The 16,866-nt window shown below is 30.9% G+C and overlaps 1 protein-coding gene and 2 long non-coding RNA genes across 4 annotated transcripts; 2 read left to right on the top strand and 1 right to left on the bottom strand.

Moving 5' to 3' along the window:
- The first annotated feature begins 15 nt into the window (after positions 1 to 15).
- Positions 16 to 9,234, top strand: LOC116771211 (zinc finger CCHC domain-containing protein 24-like). Of its 2 annotated transcripts, none has more exons than XM_032663001.2 (4): positions 16 to 720; positions 5,376 to 5,564; positions 7,027 to 7,191; positions 7,557 to 9,234. In XM_032663001.2, the coding sequence occupies exons 1-4, from the start codon at positions 577 to 579 to the stop codon at positions 7,668 to 7,670; spliced, it is 612 nt and encodes a 203-aa protein (XP_032518892.1). In that variant the 5' UTR covers positions 16 to 576; the 3' UTR covers positions 7,671 to 9,234. The 2 variants fall into 2 exon arrangements, with proteins under 2 accessions (XP_032518892.1, XP_061379046.1); XM_061523062.1 differs by lacking the exon at positions 7,557 to 9,234 and adding an exon at positions 7,311 to 7,520.
- A 4,750-nt stretch (positions 9,235 to 13,984) lies between these two features.
- On the top strand, positions 13,985 to 15,732 carry LOC133319285 (uncharacterized). The gene is made up of 2 exons (XR_009752968.1): positions 13,985 to 14,678; positions 14,774 to 15,732. It is a non-coding gene; the product is annotated as an uncharacterized LOC133319285 (long non-coding RNA).
- LOC116775631 (uncharacterized) lies at positions 14,719 to 16,437 on the bottom strand. The gene is made up of 3 exons (XR_009752967.1): positions 16,291 to 16,437; positions 15,473 to 15,622; positions 14,719 to 15,365 (listed from the first exon to the last, which is right to left on the bottom strand). It is a non-coding gene; the product is annotated as an uncharacterized LOC116775631 (long non-coding RNA).
- Positions 16,438 to 16,866: the final 429 nt, after the last annotated feature.

Below are 16,866 nucleotides of genomic sequence, written 5' to 3'. Positions count from 1 at the left end.
AAAGTGTTTTATGTCCAACAAGATCAAGAGTGTCAACGGAGAAAGATCTCAGAAAAACAACAGTCCGTACCACGATATGAAACGATAGAAATACGAGTTATATGTCTTGGTAGGGGGGATGAACGAAAATATTACTCCAAGGAGTCCCGCATCAGCGCCCACATGTTGTATAGCGCTAGTGATGTGTGTCTCTTGTTAATTTTAGCTGACATATCGATAAAAGCATCGATTATAGAAACAAATCTTTTACTCCCACACCTATCATCATCATAATATGACTTCGTAATCCATCATCAGAGTGTATGAAAATTTTTATGCATATTATAAATTTCTTTTCATAGCTTATTATATGAATTACGAACCAAACGATGAGCGTCTCTAATGCCTTCATATAACAATCCGTGACTGCGACATCAATCGATAAGCCAACATCTCTAAATCTCCCCCGTCTCAAGGAGCGGCCAGTGGCTCCGGCTAGTCACATTTCAGTCGGCGCCCGCGCAACAGCTTAACTCCAAAAATACATACAACCCGGCCACATGCGGACGCGCGTCGTAGTTTGTGTTACCTGAATATATGTGCAGTGCGATCTGTGGTCATTTAGATGAAGGCATGTCGCCCACAGCTATCGGGGACTGGCCGCAGTGGTGTGGCAAAGTCGAAGGATGCCCTCAGGCTCTGCTAGGCTGGCTGTACCTCACACCGGAACAAAACGATCAGGTATCAGGTCCATCTCCAGGCTTCACCTGGACAGTATGTTATTTATGTCAATTAAAGGCCAGCCAACAGTTGGGATGGAACTATTTTAGATGATCTAATTTGTATGTAGTTGGATGCTGCGAATAGATATCACATAATAAACAAACACTGTATGAACGTCTATTTATGGACGAGTTTAGGAGTAATTCTTTACATTTGTTGTATGTGTAATGTCTCGCTACTGATATTATTTATGAGAGTGTGTGTCCATTAATCAATTACTTAAAAAATCTCCAATAGATTCATATGTTATTCTGTTGGTACTTATATAGAACACATGGCCATTTTTTCATTTACTCGGGTTCGCGGGATTCATTGAGGTGAAGAAATAAATAAATTTATTTAATTCCTTTATTCGTATAGTGATTAATATAAAATAAAAATCAAATTTGAATCATTTACGCTTACTTATAGTACCTACCTACATATTTCAATGACGTTTCAATACTGGATGGAATTTTAGGTTTATTGCTTGAATTAAATAACAAACTGAGCGGCATAATAAAGAAAATTCCAGAAATATGATATTAAACTGAAAAGAATTTAAATGGCTTCTATCAAATATAGAATACAGATTATGTATTATTTTAAAAGCATCATGATTTGTCTTAAAAAAAACAACTAAAAGGGACAAGTGTTATTGAGTTCAGCTGGGAGACGTATACTTTCCTAATTTACAACATTGCATTATACATGTCGTACGACGGAGAGTCTAATAACTTTTGATGCGGCGATGCATTTATCGAACGACCCCAACGTCCTTGTATACTGTTCTAATGCAACCAAACATAAAGTTCCTCAGACAAACCTTCAACTTCGAATCTAAATTCTCACTAAACCGATACAACTAGCGGATTCATTTTTAATTCATGTCACCAACGGTGTAAATAATTACAATTTGTTTATATTATATTATTATATTACTTCTGATATGTAGTCATAATAGAATTAAACATTTAAACTCATAGGAAGAAATTAAGAAATAATACTCAAAAAAATTTAAAAAAAAATCTACATTGTCATTTAGATTTTAGATACCTGAAATATAATTTAACGTTTCTAATTATATTGATATAATCTGTAAATACAATGTTCATACTCTTTACATTCTTTATTTTTCATTTGAATTTAAATAAAATATTTATTATTACCAATAATTCATAATATTTAATTTACATAAGTTTGTTTAATCTGCGTTTTAATAATCTGTTCACATTTTGACATAATTTTTTATCTATAGCGTGAAATCATTAGTTCTTTCTATATAAAAAAAAAACTTAATGTCAAAATCCTTATAAGCAAATGTTATAAATGTTGCAGTCACTGTATACCAATTTTTATTCAGTAGATAATCCCCATATTACAGAATAGTTATTTTGAATCTCAGTCATTTTATTTTCTCGTAATTTTCCTATATTTTAAACTACTTTTTTATATAAATCGTTCATTATTTTCTGTACAAACATTGATTTCCTCGTTTCAATACTGCCCAAGTGATGTAAGCCACGCAGGTGACTAAATATAACGCCGCTTCCCGATCGCGACCCGACGTCAATTCCTTTTAACGGCCTGTTTCTACGTTTTAAGACTTGCCACCATTAAAATACTGTTGCTTTCAAATGATTTCACATGTGCCGATCGTGTGTGGTTGATGAAGATTAGATTAATATTGTAATGCGTATTTAATTTTTAGATGTACATACATACTTTCATCACGTACAGATGCTGTATTTATTTAATTGTAAAATCGTTTAATTCCTCGTAGAGTCATTGACCGGCTCTGACCGCGTTCAATGAAGTAACTTTCAGGTTTTGACGTGAACTGAAAAGTCGTGTTTTTTCTGATAATTTGAGTATAAATAGTATACTTTACATAAGATACAAACGCTTTTACTAATGCTTTAACCAAACAAAATAATTTTCTTGTTTTAGATTTAAAAACCTATCTGAGAATTCAGTGTTCAAACATTTGTAAAATGAACAACGACATATGTATTTTTAAAATATGTACTAAAAATGGCCGAAGTAACATATCACGTGTCAAATAGACCATAACATGGCGTTTTAATAAAAGGTAACAGATATCAAAGGCGGCGGATGTTGATATTTTAAGTGACTTAAGTAACCAGAGACAATATAAAATAAAGAATAGACAAGGTAGATTTTATCTAAACAAAGAATCATAAACCCTTTTTCAGTACTTTTAAAATAACCATAGATTACAAAAACATCTCGTTGAACATGTTTATCTATATTCTTTCTAAATATTTTATGCATAAAGATTCGTTTTAAAATAGGACATCAATTGGTCTTCAGAAAGCTCACCATTGTATCAATTAGTATGCCAACAATACTCGTATAGTTTTGATACAGATTCACCAAGTATCGTGTAATTGGTTTTATTACAAAGAAGTATATGTAAACTGAAAGTTAAACATTCAAAGCAAAATTTTATCCTTAAGTAATTTACCCAGATGTTATACAATGCAGATATTTGATGAAAATGTCATTTTTTATTCCTCACAATTTTTCAACCATCTATCGCGTGTTGCGTTAGTACTTAGTAATGGTCTCAGAATAAAAAATATGACGTCACCAATAGATCGCATCAGATGACCGAGTTAAATAGATTAATTCGCATGAATGAAAGTGTTGAGTGGAATAACATATTTTAATCTGACATTTAAATAAAAATTTTCAATATTTTTGAACATAGGTGTGACTTTCATTGTGTTGTTTGTTCCATAAATATTATATATTTTCGTATTAAAAATCCAAAACTCTTTTTTTTTATAATTAAACTAGGTACCACACCCGGCTGCGCACGGGCTCTTCAAAAAAATATAAAATAGCCCATTTAATTTTGAGAATTATTAAACTTATATTATGATAACTTTCAAATGGGAAGCCTGATTTAAATGATTTAAAAAGTAATTTATAGAAACTGATGTAGGCTTGAAAACGAAGTATCTTATCTTGATAAGACTTAATACCATATTTATGTAAATAGCTTTCCAATAAACGCTTTAGGAATGCCAATTTTTTAAAGTTGTAAAATGGATATAGTATGTTATCCTTAAGGTATAGACATATGCCACCGCGGACTGTTCTGTAGACTTATATAAGATACACAATTCCACCATATATTATTTTGTTATATCTCAAAGGCTTTAGGCAGCGGTTTCGTTAAAAGCTCTCAGTCGGCTCATGTTTTCCCGACATCTTCAACAAATATCGTTCATGTACACACAAGTAAATACAAAAACTTAACAAAATATATACTAAAATCATCCTCGAGAATCACGGTATCTAGTGATGATAATTGTTTTATCATCGGTACAGTAGCTTTTTCGTTTATCACGAACAGACAGACAGACAAACGCGGCGAGGGACTTTGTTTTATAACATGTATGGATAAAATCATAATTATAGATATCATTTAGTCCCGGCTTGGATCCGAGGAAATCTCCCTTTAATTACTATTTCATAACCCACACCAACTATTTTTCATGACTTATATCGAACTCTGCACTCTTATGTCTTTATATGTTTGTACGTTTCATTGTTATTACTTAGACAATTCTGTTTTTGCTATTTTCCCTCTATGACTTCTCCATTTCCGAGGATCTAGACGCGTTCTTTATTAATGATATCTTTTAAAACACATCTCATCTGTTTTTCATCTCCGTTCTGTTATTACTTTTGTGCATTTTATCTAGCTAACATACTAGATGAAGCTGACACCAAAAAGTCGTTACGTTGTTATAAGTGCTTTAAATGAAATAACGATATAAAAATTTATAAAGACGGTATCGTTGGCCCGGTTGTTTTAATATTTCAAACAAGACGCGACTAGGACAAACATTCTATCAAAAACTTTCTTTTCGCTTTTATATTCCATTACAAAGCCGGTAGCTTTTACTAATTCATCGTTTGTTTCTAAGTATTTAACTCCGCAGGAAATCTTCCACACCTGATTATGTATAATAACATCATATCTAAATTTATACGTATAGTTATATGAATTGATATACTTATAGCTACTTTATAAGTGAGTCACACATCAACATACACGGAATTGGAACGAATCAAAATATAATTCGTTTAACAGATGCGCGTGCACGATACCGCCCGGCGACGAAAGAGGACATTCAAAAAGATCTCATTATCTTAATTATCGGCAGCTTTCGTCGGGATGTCGTAGTGTTGACTGGCAAACGAACTGACGATGATTTAATATATAAGCAACAATATTGTATAGATTTAATTTATAACGTCTTATTCGTAGTACGAAACTATGGAAGTCAATGGACAATCGGCAATCGTGAGAGGAATTTCGAATTTGATGGCTTCTTACTTCATTAGGGCACTAACAACTTTGTAACTCTGTGAAAGTGAAACTTTTATACTGCGTACTGTTACAATGCAAAAAAATAAAGAATAAGATCTTCCCGTACTTTCCTATTGAAACAGTTACAAGAGCTTTAAGCCGATTCTGTTTAGGATATTAGCAAAGTAGAGCCGATGAGCTTACGAAGTACAGTTTCATAGACTTGGAAAATGTTATAGTTAATCAATTATAAAACAAACTAAATTACTGTTATGTAATATTCCAGTGGGCCCCGGGTTCAGTATGGGGTCCCTTACCAACAGCCACAGCGGGCTCTCCACCACAAGACGACGCCAGTTCCCTCGCGGAACAGCTGGCAGCACTGTCGCTCCGCCGACCGCCTCGGCCTCCGCCCCCGGCGTACATGTGTCATTTGTGCTTCAAGAAAGGACACTTCATTGGAGACTGTCCACAGGTGAATAACAACTATCATTTTTAATTGACAGCTAGGACTTTTTAACCTTACAAACATTAGGCCGAAGCCCTTAGCAACGGCCATTTTATAAATTTGGTGGGAGTTTTTGGAAACTCTTTAATGCTACCGATTACTAAAATTCGGATGGGTATATTTTACTTAAATCCATATTCAAATAAGAAATATTATATACGTGCATTATAATTATTATTTGAGACAAATGACCTACGAGTGTTTTACATAAAAGCCTTTATTTCTCACAAATACTTTTTTCTTGAAAGCTACAGTCCACTACACACTGCCATTGACACGACATTAACTCGACATTGATTTTCACGAAAAAATGTCGTAACTTTTGTATATTTAAGAATTTTAGTCCATTTTTTAGTCTATTTTTTTTGGTTTAAAAAAACAAAACTACCGACCGACCCATGGTGATCTTTGTTTTTTTATTGATTTTGCTATCATTACTGTTTATTAAAGTTAATTACAAATTATTTAAATAGTATATCAACAAGTCATATTTATATGGTTTTGTGTTTCCTTGAATTCAAAAATATAGTATCTATTTCAAAATAGAAATAACAAGTGACTCGACTCGATTCGCCGAAATATAATGTGAAAATTTCATCAAGTTGCGTAGTACGGAACTTTAAAAGTAAAAAGTCAACTTAGTACACTAATAATACTGTTGTAACGTATTCACTATCCTGAACAGTTATGACTAACTAGTAATGAAAATTACATATATGTACTCAGACGTTTTATGCACTGGTGCCTAGGTAATAAAATTATTTAACAATACTCACAACAGAAATGTATAAATACCCAAAAAAAAAAGATTTCAAACATAATTAAATTATCTTCCTCATTTATAATGTACTGATAAAAAAAAAATGTTTACCAATTAAAATAACCGTGCGGGCTGAACTTATGGAATAAAAAAATATTTTTCATTAATGTCTCAGTTATAACTCCAGTACTTTATCATAATGGCTTATTGTTTCATCACTGCCGTTCTAAACACAAGGTAACGCCGATTTGCTCGAAAAAATATAGCTAAAGCACTCGTTATATTTCATAAGTCACAACAAAGAGACGTTGTTTTTGAGATAACATAAATTATGTTTGAACTCCACCTCTTGGTTAAAGGAGGCATTGATTGCGTATCCTATAACCTATTTCAAGATGTAGCACTTGTTGGGTGAAACTTACAACGCCATCTGTGGTTATAAAATGTAACAAAACGTTTTCAATGTCCTCAATTTATTTAATCTTCTAGAACAATCATTATTTTTATATTTATAACAATAGTTTGTATTAATGTTGTAGGATATAAGAATATACTTTCGATGTCATAAAAACTATTTAAATTCGCACTAAGATAACTTCTCTGCTTCAGAATGAATTAAACAATACATTTATTAATACAAAAATAACGAGGTGCTACTTGTCTTTTCAGGCACGACCGAAGGGGGAAGGTTTGACTCCTTACCAAGGGAAGAAACGTTGTTTCGGAGAGTACAAGTGCCCAAAATGTAAACGCAAATGGATGAGTGGGAACTCTTGGGCCAATAACGGCCAGGAATGCATTAAATGCCGCATCAATGTCTTCCCGCACAAACAGGTAGACTCCAAATACATTTTCCTACACTCTAATAATTCTATTTAATAATTTGAAAGAGAACAACATACATTAAATAAGTGCATCGTAAAATCGTTTAATTATTATGCAATTGTTTACAGCCATTACGTTTACACTTTCCTTGACTGATACCTATGAAAAATCAATAAAACATTCACGAGTTATAACGTCACGATAACTTAACAACTTGGACTTTTTCATTATCTTTAATAACGGAAATCTTTGTCGTGTTAATTAACGTATTTTATAAAACTTTGATAGCAACAAGGTGCAAAAGCTGCAAATTGGCCAAAATCTATATATAAGTGTGTTTCCATAAATATACTATAAGTGACATTTGTCACCAGAGGCCTCTTGAAAAACCGGACGGCCTGGATGTGAGCGATCAGTCAAAAATACATCCGCAACACCTCTGTCAGAAGTGCCGTTCACTGGGTTATTACTGCCGCAGAGAATATTAGTAACAAGAAACTTTTTTTAATTCTAAAAATAATATTATATGTATTATCGAGTTATTTTGATTTTTGCCAAAAATGTTAACGAAATAAAAAACATATTCAACTCAGTTTAATTACTTGTGTTGATATAGATTTTTAGAATATCGTGGCATCCTGTGGACCCTCTCGTCATTCCACATAACTTTAAATTCAGAATTTGTTTATAAATAATTTTACAAATTAATGTTTTTTAATGTTTACATGGAAATTGAATTTTGTTTTAAGACAAAATTATGTTCAATATACAACTTCGCAAATACTAAGCTGCAGCTTACGATGTAATTGATAATATTTTGTTAAAATTTTTGAATATTTTTGTGTGATGTAAAAATTTCAGTAAAACTATATTTTCGGATTCGTCTTATTTATATTCTGTTTTTCATCAAGATGTTTTAATTTCAATCGTTGCCCTTATCCGATGCGGTGATGACAGAAGATATGTCAGTGTCATCAAAGTTACTAAAGTACTTGATTCGGTACCTATAACCTAGCAATAAATATTTAAATTGTTGACAATCTAGTTAGATCCGAATGTCCAATTTTATTTGTATGTTTTTTCCTTATATTTTTATAATTATAAAGTAACTATTTGTCCATTTAAAATGTCTAGTGTATAAGAAATCTAATATTAAATTTACGTCTATAGGTATATTACATTAATTACAATGTAAACATATATATCATGTATATTTCGAATACCAAAATGTTCTTGTACAATTTTAAGTAGCGTAAGTCGACTCCAGGCATTATAGATACTTATATTATGATGTATATTATGTAATAGGAATAGATATTATATTTTAAGATACTCACAAATGTAACAAAAAAAATATGTCTGTACGTACATGATAATAATCAATAATATCTCAGATAAAAGAAGAAAACTATATAAGTTTGTCTGTTTTATTGTTACATACAACAAACAAATTGTTTCAATAGTATTCTACATAGTCATTCAAACCTAACTCCCATACAATTTTTTTAACATCACATCCATGACAAAATAGGAAAGTTATGAAACATGAATTAAATGAAATTAGTATGTAAATTACATCTTGCAGTTATTAAGGCGCTATTCATTAATTTTTAACAGCCGTATCTTAGAAAAAAGTCCTTTATTAATATTAAGACGGTATTAAATCCAAACAAATGTGAATTCTATTTGTGCCAAATTAGTTTTAAGTTTGATTGAATTATCAGCCGCATGTGCCATACACTTACAAATATTTACAATATATTTATTCATCGATAAAAATTTCACTGTTGTGGTTGAATCATCGTTACTATTAAGGGATTGCCGCTGAATCTATGGTGCTCGGTTATGATTCATAACATGCACACTACTAGTTGCTGTTGTGTCACAAAAATAAAATTATATTTTACAATATTTCTGTGCCTATAAAATGTAATTATTAGTTATAATTTTAATATAGATATATATATAATTATTGATGAACATATTATTGAATTATTACTTACTTAGTATCAAGTGATGTATGAGATTATTTTAATAAATTTTATTCATATATCAAGTCGTTATTATTTTTTAAGTCAAAAATATTCTTACTTTAATTATAAGCGTATAATATTACAATGGAGAGGTTTGCACTTTAATTAATTGAAATTTTAGCAAAAAAAGGATATTTTTCGTTCAACAAAATCCTTTCTCCATCCACGGGCTTCATAGATATATCTTGCCCGCATAAAATTTAGGTCTTGTTTCGCCACTACTATTGTCACATCTAAAATCTAAATATATTATTTAGATGTAAATCATAAGTTTTGGAGCGTGTAACAAAAACAAAGATGTCTGACACCATTTCTCTTTGGGTATATGTCAAAACAATCTGACGTATCTTAACAAACGATTTCGTAATGAACCTCTTGAAGACTTCTATATTCATGAGAGCGATTTGAAAGCGACGTTCGGGAAATCTTTTACTTTTTTAATATATATTTCTATTTAAATTTCAATTAGTTAAAGATATATTGTATAATATAACCATTTGATATATGCATATCATTGAGAGAACTAAAAATATTGTTCTAATATATTAAGAAATTAACTTACAAGAAGACCAACTAATAAAAACTTTCATTTTATCTGCCCGTGTTCACGGTCGCTGAAAGGGAACCGAAACGTGAGGATTATGTAGTTATAGAATAATAAAAAACGAATAGTCTCCGAAAAACTTCGTTAAATTTAACTTTTGGGGATCATATGTCATAGATTCATACTGTATGAGCATAAACACTACTTTCGAAGCTAGTGAATAACTTCGTGAAGGGAAAGTTAAATTTTTACTCCAAAATAGTTTTCATCTTTCAAATATTGACCTAATTAATCAATATGACAGGAAAAATTTAATCTGTCAAAGAAATATAAAAAAAAATCTATTATTTAGTAAAAAAAAAGATTTGACACTTAAATACATTTCCTTAATAATTCAATTAAAGAAATTTTAATCATAGAATAAGAAATCCGTATTATAATTACTTAAAATGTATAAAATTTCTGAAATATGACTTCTTGAATTTAATTTGCATGTTACATGTGCAAAATTTAAATAAACAAAATAGTCCAAGATCCCACAGCCCCCAGACCTTACTTATTTTCTGACTTACAAAACATATAGGTCAATTCTCAGGTACCAAGTGCTACAGTCCAGACCAGACATATTTCGGTATTCCTGAATTTTACAGTGAGTGGTGTTAATAGAGAACATCTCCAAACACCACGGCATCAAGGTCAATTATTATTACGAGCTCTCTAACGAACTCACTAAGAATAAGTGCGTCGTAAATTTGTACGCGTTAGAAGTGAGAGCGAGAGGTATAGTAAATTTCTCTACAACCTACTGAAAGACTTGAGCCTGTCCAGAACTAACATCAGTTCTTAAAACGCACTTTGAAGGCACCCGTAGTATGTTCGTTTCAAATTTGGTTAGGTAGAGGGAGGAGCTTGGACGGCGAAAGAGAGCATTTAACGCGGGATAGATAGGAGCTCCTTATGCACTGTTGAAGTTTTGAATTGATCGAACTCCTCTCCCAGCAACGCGATGGACCCTGCACCCACACGGCGAATCCATGGAATACTGAGACGTTTCGTCTCATTATAAGATAGAAACTTGGTAACTAAAGTAATTACCACAATCAGCTCAAATCATAATAGCAATTAGCTTATATAAACATTACATTAGTTTTTATCGAGACCCAACGACGTTATGATAACATTTACCAGTTTCAGAACTATAGCTGCATTTCTTTCAATAATTTTAAAGAATATATTTTTAGATTCGTCAAAACATTCAAAGGTAATATATTTACTAGACACAAAACATCCTTTTTTATAAAATGTTTTGGAGACTGAGAATATACAGACACACAGCTATATGGAACTAAACAATTCGAGTAAATTGAAAGTAATAATTGCAGAATATTTTTTTTTTGTTTGTCACATCTTCACCAAACAGCATTTTTATATTTACGAAAAACTTAGAGAACCCTTGCCATATTTAAACCAGAAGATGAAAAAGTTACCATATCAAAAAACACTAAAGATTGAAATTCAAAATGAAATATAGAATAAAAAGACGACTGGAGTCAGGGACCGATAGCTTGATTGGTATAGCAATTGGAACTAGGTATTTCGGAAGCTGTAGGTTCGAACTCTTTTCGTATCAATGAATTTAAAATTCTATATTTTAAATAAAAAAATTATTCAAGTAGTAGCCCAACATTGGTTTAAGGTTTAAATATAATTATCCGAACCAATCATAATATTCAAAACCATATTAAACATCAATCTAAATAGAAAACATTTATAATTAGTTTCTAACGAATTTCGATGGTATTTATACTCATTAAAATAAGGTGAAAACAACGTTTTCTTGGAGTTTATAATTTTTTTTGGATGCTATCAGTCATTAAATTGTTATTACAAATAATCACACATTCAATGATATAATGTAGGTGACAATTATAAGAATATTAAGATTTTTATGATAACACTAGTTTATAGTATATCTGTTGCCAAAGAAATTTTAATTGTTGTTGATAAGATATGCTATGCCATTTCCAAAAATATAATTATAATATTTTTATCAGCTCTAGTTTTTGAGTTTCAGCTATATAAAAATAAATAGAAAAAAAAAACGTATTTACTAAGAAAAACTACAAAAAAAAACATATTTAATCGTTAACTTCTAGAAAACTACATTTTAAAGCTCTTCTCTGATGTGTAGACTTTGGAAAATGACGCATCAAGGACCAGCAATAGTCAGACATCATATTCGTATCCCAGAAACCCTAATAGCGCTCTTCCATGATGCGTAAGTCTTGATGCATACGCTCCCCCTGCTCTTCACTCATATCCCATAAATTTTCTGGAAACCGGTCCAAGTGACTATGTAGGAAGTGGAGTTTTATACTCATATTGCACCCCATATTTTTTAATTGTAAGAGAAGGTCTTCTACAAGGTCAATGTATCTGTCATATACTTTTTAAATTCAGTGTCTTTTATAAGTTTTCTAATTTGGGGGCCATCAAAAATACCGGCTTTAATTTTTCCCATAGTGACTTGAGGAAATTTTTGGCAAATGTAAGAAAAGCACTTGCCGTCTTTGAGTAGTGATTTAATAAATTGTTTCATGATGCCCAGTTTTATATGTAATGGTGGTAGGATGATTTTGTCACGAGCTACTAATGAATTGTGGACTATATTTTGCTTTCCAGGCTCCATATTTTCCCTCAAAGGCCATTTTTTTCTTATCCTATGTTCTTGTTTAGCTCTACTGTCCCAAAGACATATAAAACAGGGAAACTTAGTGTAACCACTCTGTTGATCGAGAAGTATATTCACCAAATGGTGAATATACTTAAAAATTTAAGTCAACACAAATTTGCCACTGATGGTTATTGTATTTTATTTTGTCCAAAACTAGCGAAATGTTACAACATTCTTCCCTTAACGTTGTACTGTGGGCTATAGGAACCCCAGCATATTTATTTCCATTATGTAATAAAATACTTTTAAGGCTACGTTTTGAGCTGTCAATGAATAAACGCCAGTCGTTTGGTTGGTATTGTTTCAAGCCCATTTTTATCAACAAGTTTTTGATGTCTGAACAAAAGGTAATACCATCTTCTTCGGAAAAATAACATCGTAATTCTTTCTCTCTTTCACGATAAAAACTTATTTTAGTACCCGAGGAAAGCAATTTTTTTTCTTTGAGCCTTGATGCTAGCAATTCTGAAGCTTGTTTAGAAAGATTTAAATCTCTAACAAGATCATCTAACTCATTTTGAGTAAAGCATTTTGACTCTTTAGACATACCTTCAAAATCAGCATCATTTTGTGTACTTGGTCGTTCAATGTCTTGTCCTAAGGGTTCTGATACCTTTGTAGGCACTGAAGAGCTAGGCAATCGCTTCGGCACTGGACGTTGAATACAACTAGTACTGGGGTACAGCCATTTAGCCCGATTTTTAGTGTTTAAACCGTTTACATTCACGCTACAAAAATAACAGTCTTCGAGATGATTTTGTGGTTCTCGCCAAATAGTCGGTGTTCCAAATTCAAAGGTTCTTCTTTTACCACTTTTCAATAATCTTAAATATTCCACACACGATTTACAAACACAATTAGGCGCCCAAGACTTCTCATTTTTATCCAAAGGCATCCCAAAATACTCAAAATAGGTATTTTTCACCAACTGTGATATAACTTTTCTACGATAGTTAAAGGCATATTCTCCGCAAATGTAACAAAAATGATCTGGATTATTCAAACAACATCTCCTTGAACTGCTCATGTTGAAAAAACTTTAGATATTTATCTCAAAACACTAAAATACAACTGTTACCAATTAATTTATAAGCTTAAATGACAAAACCAAAAACAAACTAACTATAGCTGCTGAAGAAATTTTGAGGGTAGATTTGACATAAACAAATCATCATTTAACATTATTAACCATAAAATTCGCGGCAACAACCAAAAAGTTAAATTTTGTAAACTAGTGTAATTAACGGATAAAATCAAGGAAGTAATATAATATTAAGAGAATTTAATTGTTCTGACATAACACCTGAAAACGGGCGAAAAAAAAGTCATGTTATACATTTCTTATAGTTTTAGTAAATAGCGATAGCATAATATAAACTTTTTTTAATTTTACATATACTTACTAAGCTGTTTAGCGTTTTTTTTTGTTCTTGAAGGTGCTGGTAAAAATATAACTGGGTGTTTAAAAAAAATAACCATTTTTCCATTAGACATACTATTTGTAAATTATGTTATAATTCATTAATTAAAAAAACAGTTGCAAAACATTCCAGAAATTCCAAAGTGAATGAAGCAATAGCATAGAAACAATCTGTAGCATGTAATGACTTAACTATTCAGGTGACGCTGTCAAAAATAAGTCTGGAATTAAATATATAAGCTAATAAGTATTTTTTTAGATACATCAACATTTTAGCTCTCGGTGAACGATCTCCGCAGTATTAAAGTTCTTAGTCTCTAGTCGCAACCTTGTTCATTCACAAATCCCTCTTTACATAGTTCAATATAATATTGGCACATGACATTGGCGAAATCTATAAGGAAACGCCAGTAACCAAAAAGAAGAATAAGTATTTTTTTTTAAACAAACAAACAAGTATATAAGCTGTTTATATCTCCTATGTTTGCTTTTAATTGAATTTTGTGTTTGTTTTAGATCTACCAACATATATAGTTCCTAATTGCGACTTCAGCCGAGACTTAAATTTTATTTTATTCAAAAGTCAATCCCGGATCGTGTCTCCTACATTCTACATGACACTGGCATAATCTACTGTGCACGTCTTTGCACGGATGAAGGCCATATTATAAAAGCTTGAACTATTAGACAAAAACTAAAAACATTAAACAAGTATATAAAGATAAAAATAAGTCTATGTCAGTGGATTGAAGCTTAGGACAGCGAGTAATTTACAATTTTATTAATTTACAATAAGAAACTCAAATTTGAAGATTTTTTTTTTATTGATCTTTTGATCTCTAACAATTGTACTGTTTAAGGACAACAAAATGAACCATTTGCAGGAATTTATTTCGCCCCATGTTAAAGTTTCCAGTTTTGGAGGAGAGGTATACTGGAGACTCATTATGCAACATTACAACAAGTAATTATATTATAAAAATAGGAGTATCTCACAGATAATATTTCGATCCTTTAAAATAAAATATAATTTCAACAATAACTAAGTAACAAGAATATAATATTCAAGGTAACAGGTTTAAAATTTCAATAATTGAACAAGAAATTATCAAACATTAAATATCCATTATTATACTAAGACAAAATCAATATTCATGTAGTCTTAGTCATTGTTACCGAGACTTATAGTTATATTTAACATACATAAGTAAATTATGCAAAATATTAAGCACAAAATAGATATTTTTTTATATTTCAAAACATCATCTAGAAAAAAAGCCTATATATATGATACACAAAGCATGTGAAAACAGTAGCTAGTTGTAACGGTAAGATTATCTATAATGTTTGCCGGCAATAGTATCCCAACGCCTTACATTTCTGACAGAGATGCTGCGGATGTGGCTTCTTGTTGTCTCCAACATCCAATTCCTTCGGTTTTTGAAGAGGCGTCTGAGTATTCATTAATATGTTTGATTAGAAATATGCTCAGGTCACTTATTAATTAACCATATGAAAGTAGGTTTTTTATTAATAGAACTGTGTTTACTTTCATTTACCTGTTTGTGTGGAAACACATTGATTTTGCAAGACTGGCATTCCTGTCCGTAGCCAGCCCACGAGTTGCTGCTCATCCATCTACGGGTGCACTGTGGACATCGGTACTCACCAAAGCACCTCGATTTGCCTTTGTAGGGAGTATTTATATCCTTCAAAACAAAATATTCGAATAAATAACTACTGGTTTGAAATTATTTAAAAATTTACTATTACAAAACAAATTTTAAAAAATTATTTAGTAAATTCGTTATAAACATAATTCATTATCTGTTTTATAAAATATACACTAAGTAAACACAGGAGCATATCCTGTGGTTGATAACTAACATTGATAAAAGGATGTTTGAATTAAAGTTATTTATAGAAATTAAATCATAAAAGTCGGTTCGTTCGTGTGTTCCATCAGTCGCAAATCAACAGAATAGATTTCAATGAAATTATCCGAGCATTATTTCCGAGTCACAGCTGATACTTGTCTAGAACAAAGAAGTATTCTGATATCCTCATTTGAAATAAATTTCTTAATAAGGATTTAACGAATGATTTCTTTGTGTTCAGAAATATGTACTCTAACGTAAACGAAAACCAAATTAGTCAGAATATTAGCAAAAGCTTGTAGAATACTATCAAGATTCAAGACTACACCACTATGTATCAATACAGGTAAAGATAACGTTTTTAAACGTTAAAAATATTTAATCGATAATAAAAAACGTATTTAGTTAAATACGAAAAAGTTGTCATAACAGAATAACAAGTACTTAAATCAATAACAAAGAAGTAATAAATATATTAAAAAAGTATACTCCGTACATACCATGATAAAGATGAATAAAGCTTTAAATATTAATATATCTTGTAGTTGCAACCTTATCACGCTGTTTCCAGACTCACAGTGGAGTGGAATTCAACAGTGTTACTCATTATGTATAATATTGTACATACATATTGGGGAATTACCCAGACATATTCAGAGTTGCCAGATGAAAATAATGTTACGGATTATAATTATTTACGAAATAGTATAAGTATGTACTTTGAACTTAGGAAAAATCATTAAAGAAACTAAATAAACAAGAAATACTCGTATCTAATTTTAAATCCTACTTTAAAAGTATTTATAATGACAATCAAGTAACAAGTAATCTTGTTGTAAATATATATATATATTATAATTATGTTTTTGTTTAACAACTAAAAATTAAAATGTAGAGCCATTTTGTTGCTCTGAGACAATATTAATGATAATATTCAAGATAGGGGATCCATCCTTGCTAATAATATCAAATACTAAAAATATATCGTATTGAAAAATGGAAATTGGAAACCAAAGGTGAATAATTTAGAAATGTCAAACTCAAAACTGTACGTGTTAAAAATTGTTTAAGCTTTG

The sequence above is a fragment of the Danaus plexippus genome, chromosome 17 (assembly GCF_018135715.1).
Source record: "Danaus plexippus chromosome 17, MEX_DaPlex, whole genome shotgun sequence".
NCBI lineage: Eukaryota > Metazoa > Arthropoda > Insecta > Lepidoptera > Nymphalidae > Danaus > Danaus plexippus.
The sequence above is the reverse complement of the archived record's forward strand: the minus strand, read 5'-3'. Positions and strand labels throughout refer to the sequence as shown.

Coding starts and splice junctions, on each gene's coding strand:
- LOC116771211 (XM_032663001.2), top strand. CDS start 577: ATGTGCAGTGCGATCTGTGGTCATTTAGATGAAGGCATGTCGCCCACA. Junction 721..5,375: donor CACCGGAACAAAACGATCAG/GTATCAGGTCCA, acceptor GTAATATTCCAG/TGGGCCCCGGGTTCAGTATG. Junction 5,565..7,026: donor TCATTGGAGACTGTCCACAG/GTGAATAACAAC, acceptor TTGTCTTTTCAG/GCACGACCGAAGGGGGAAGG.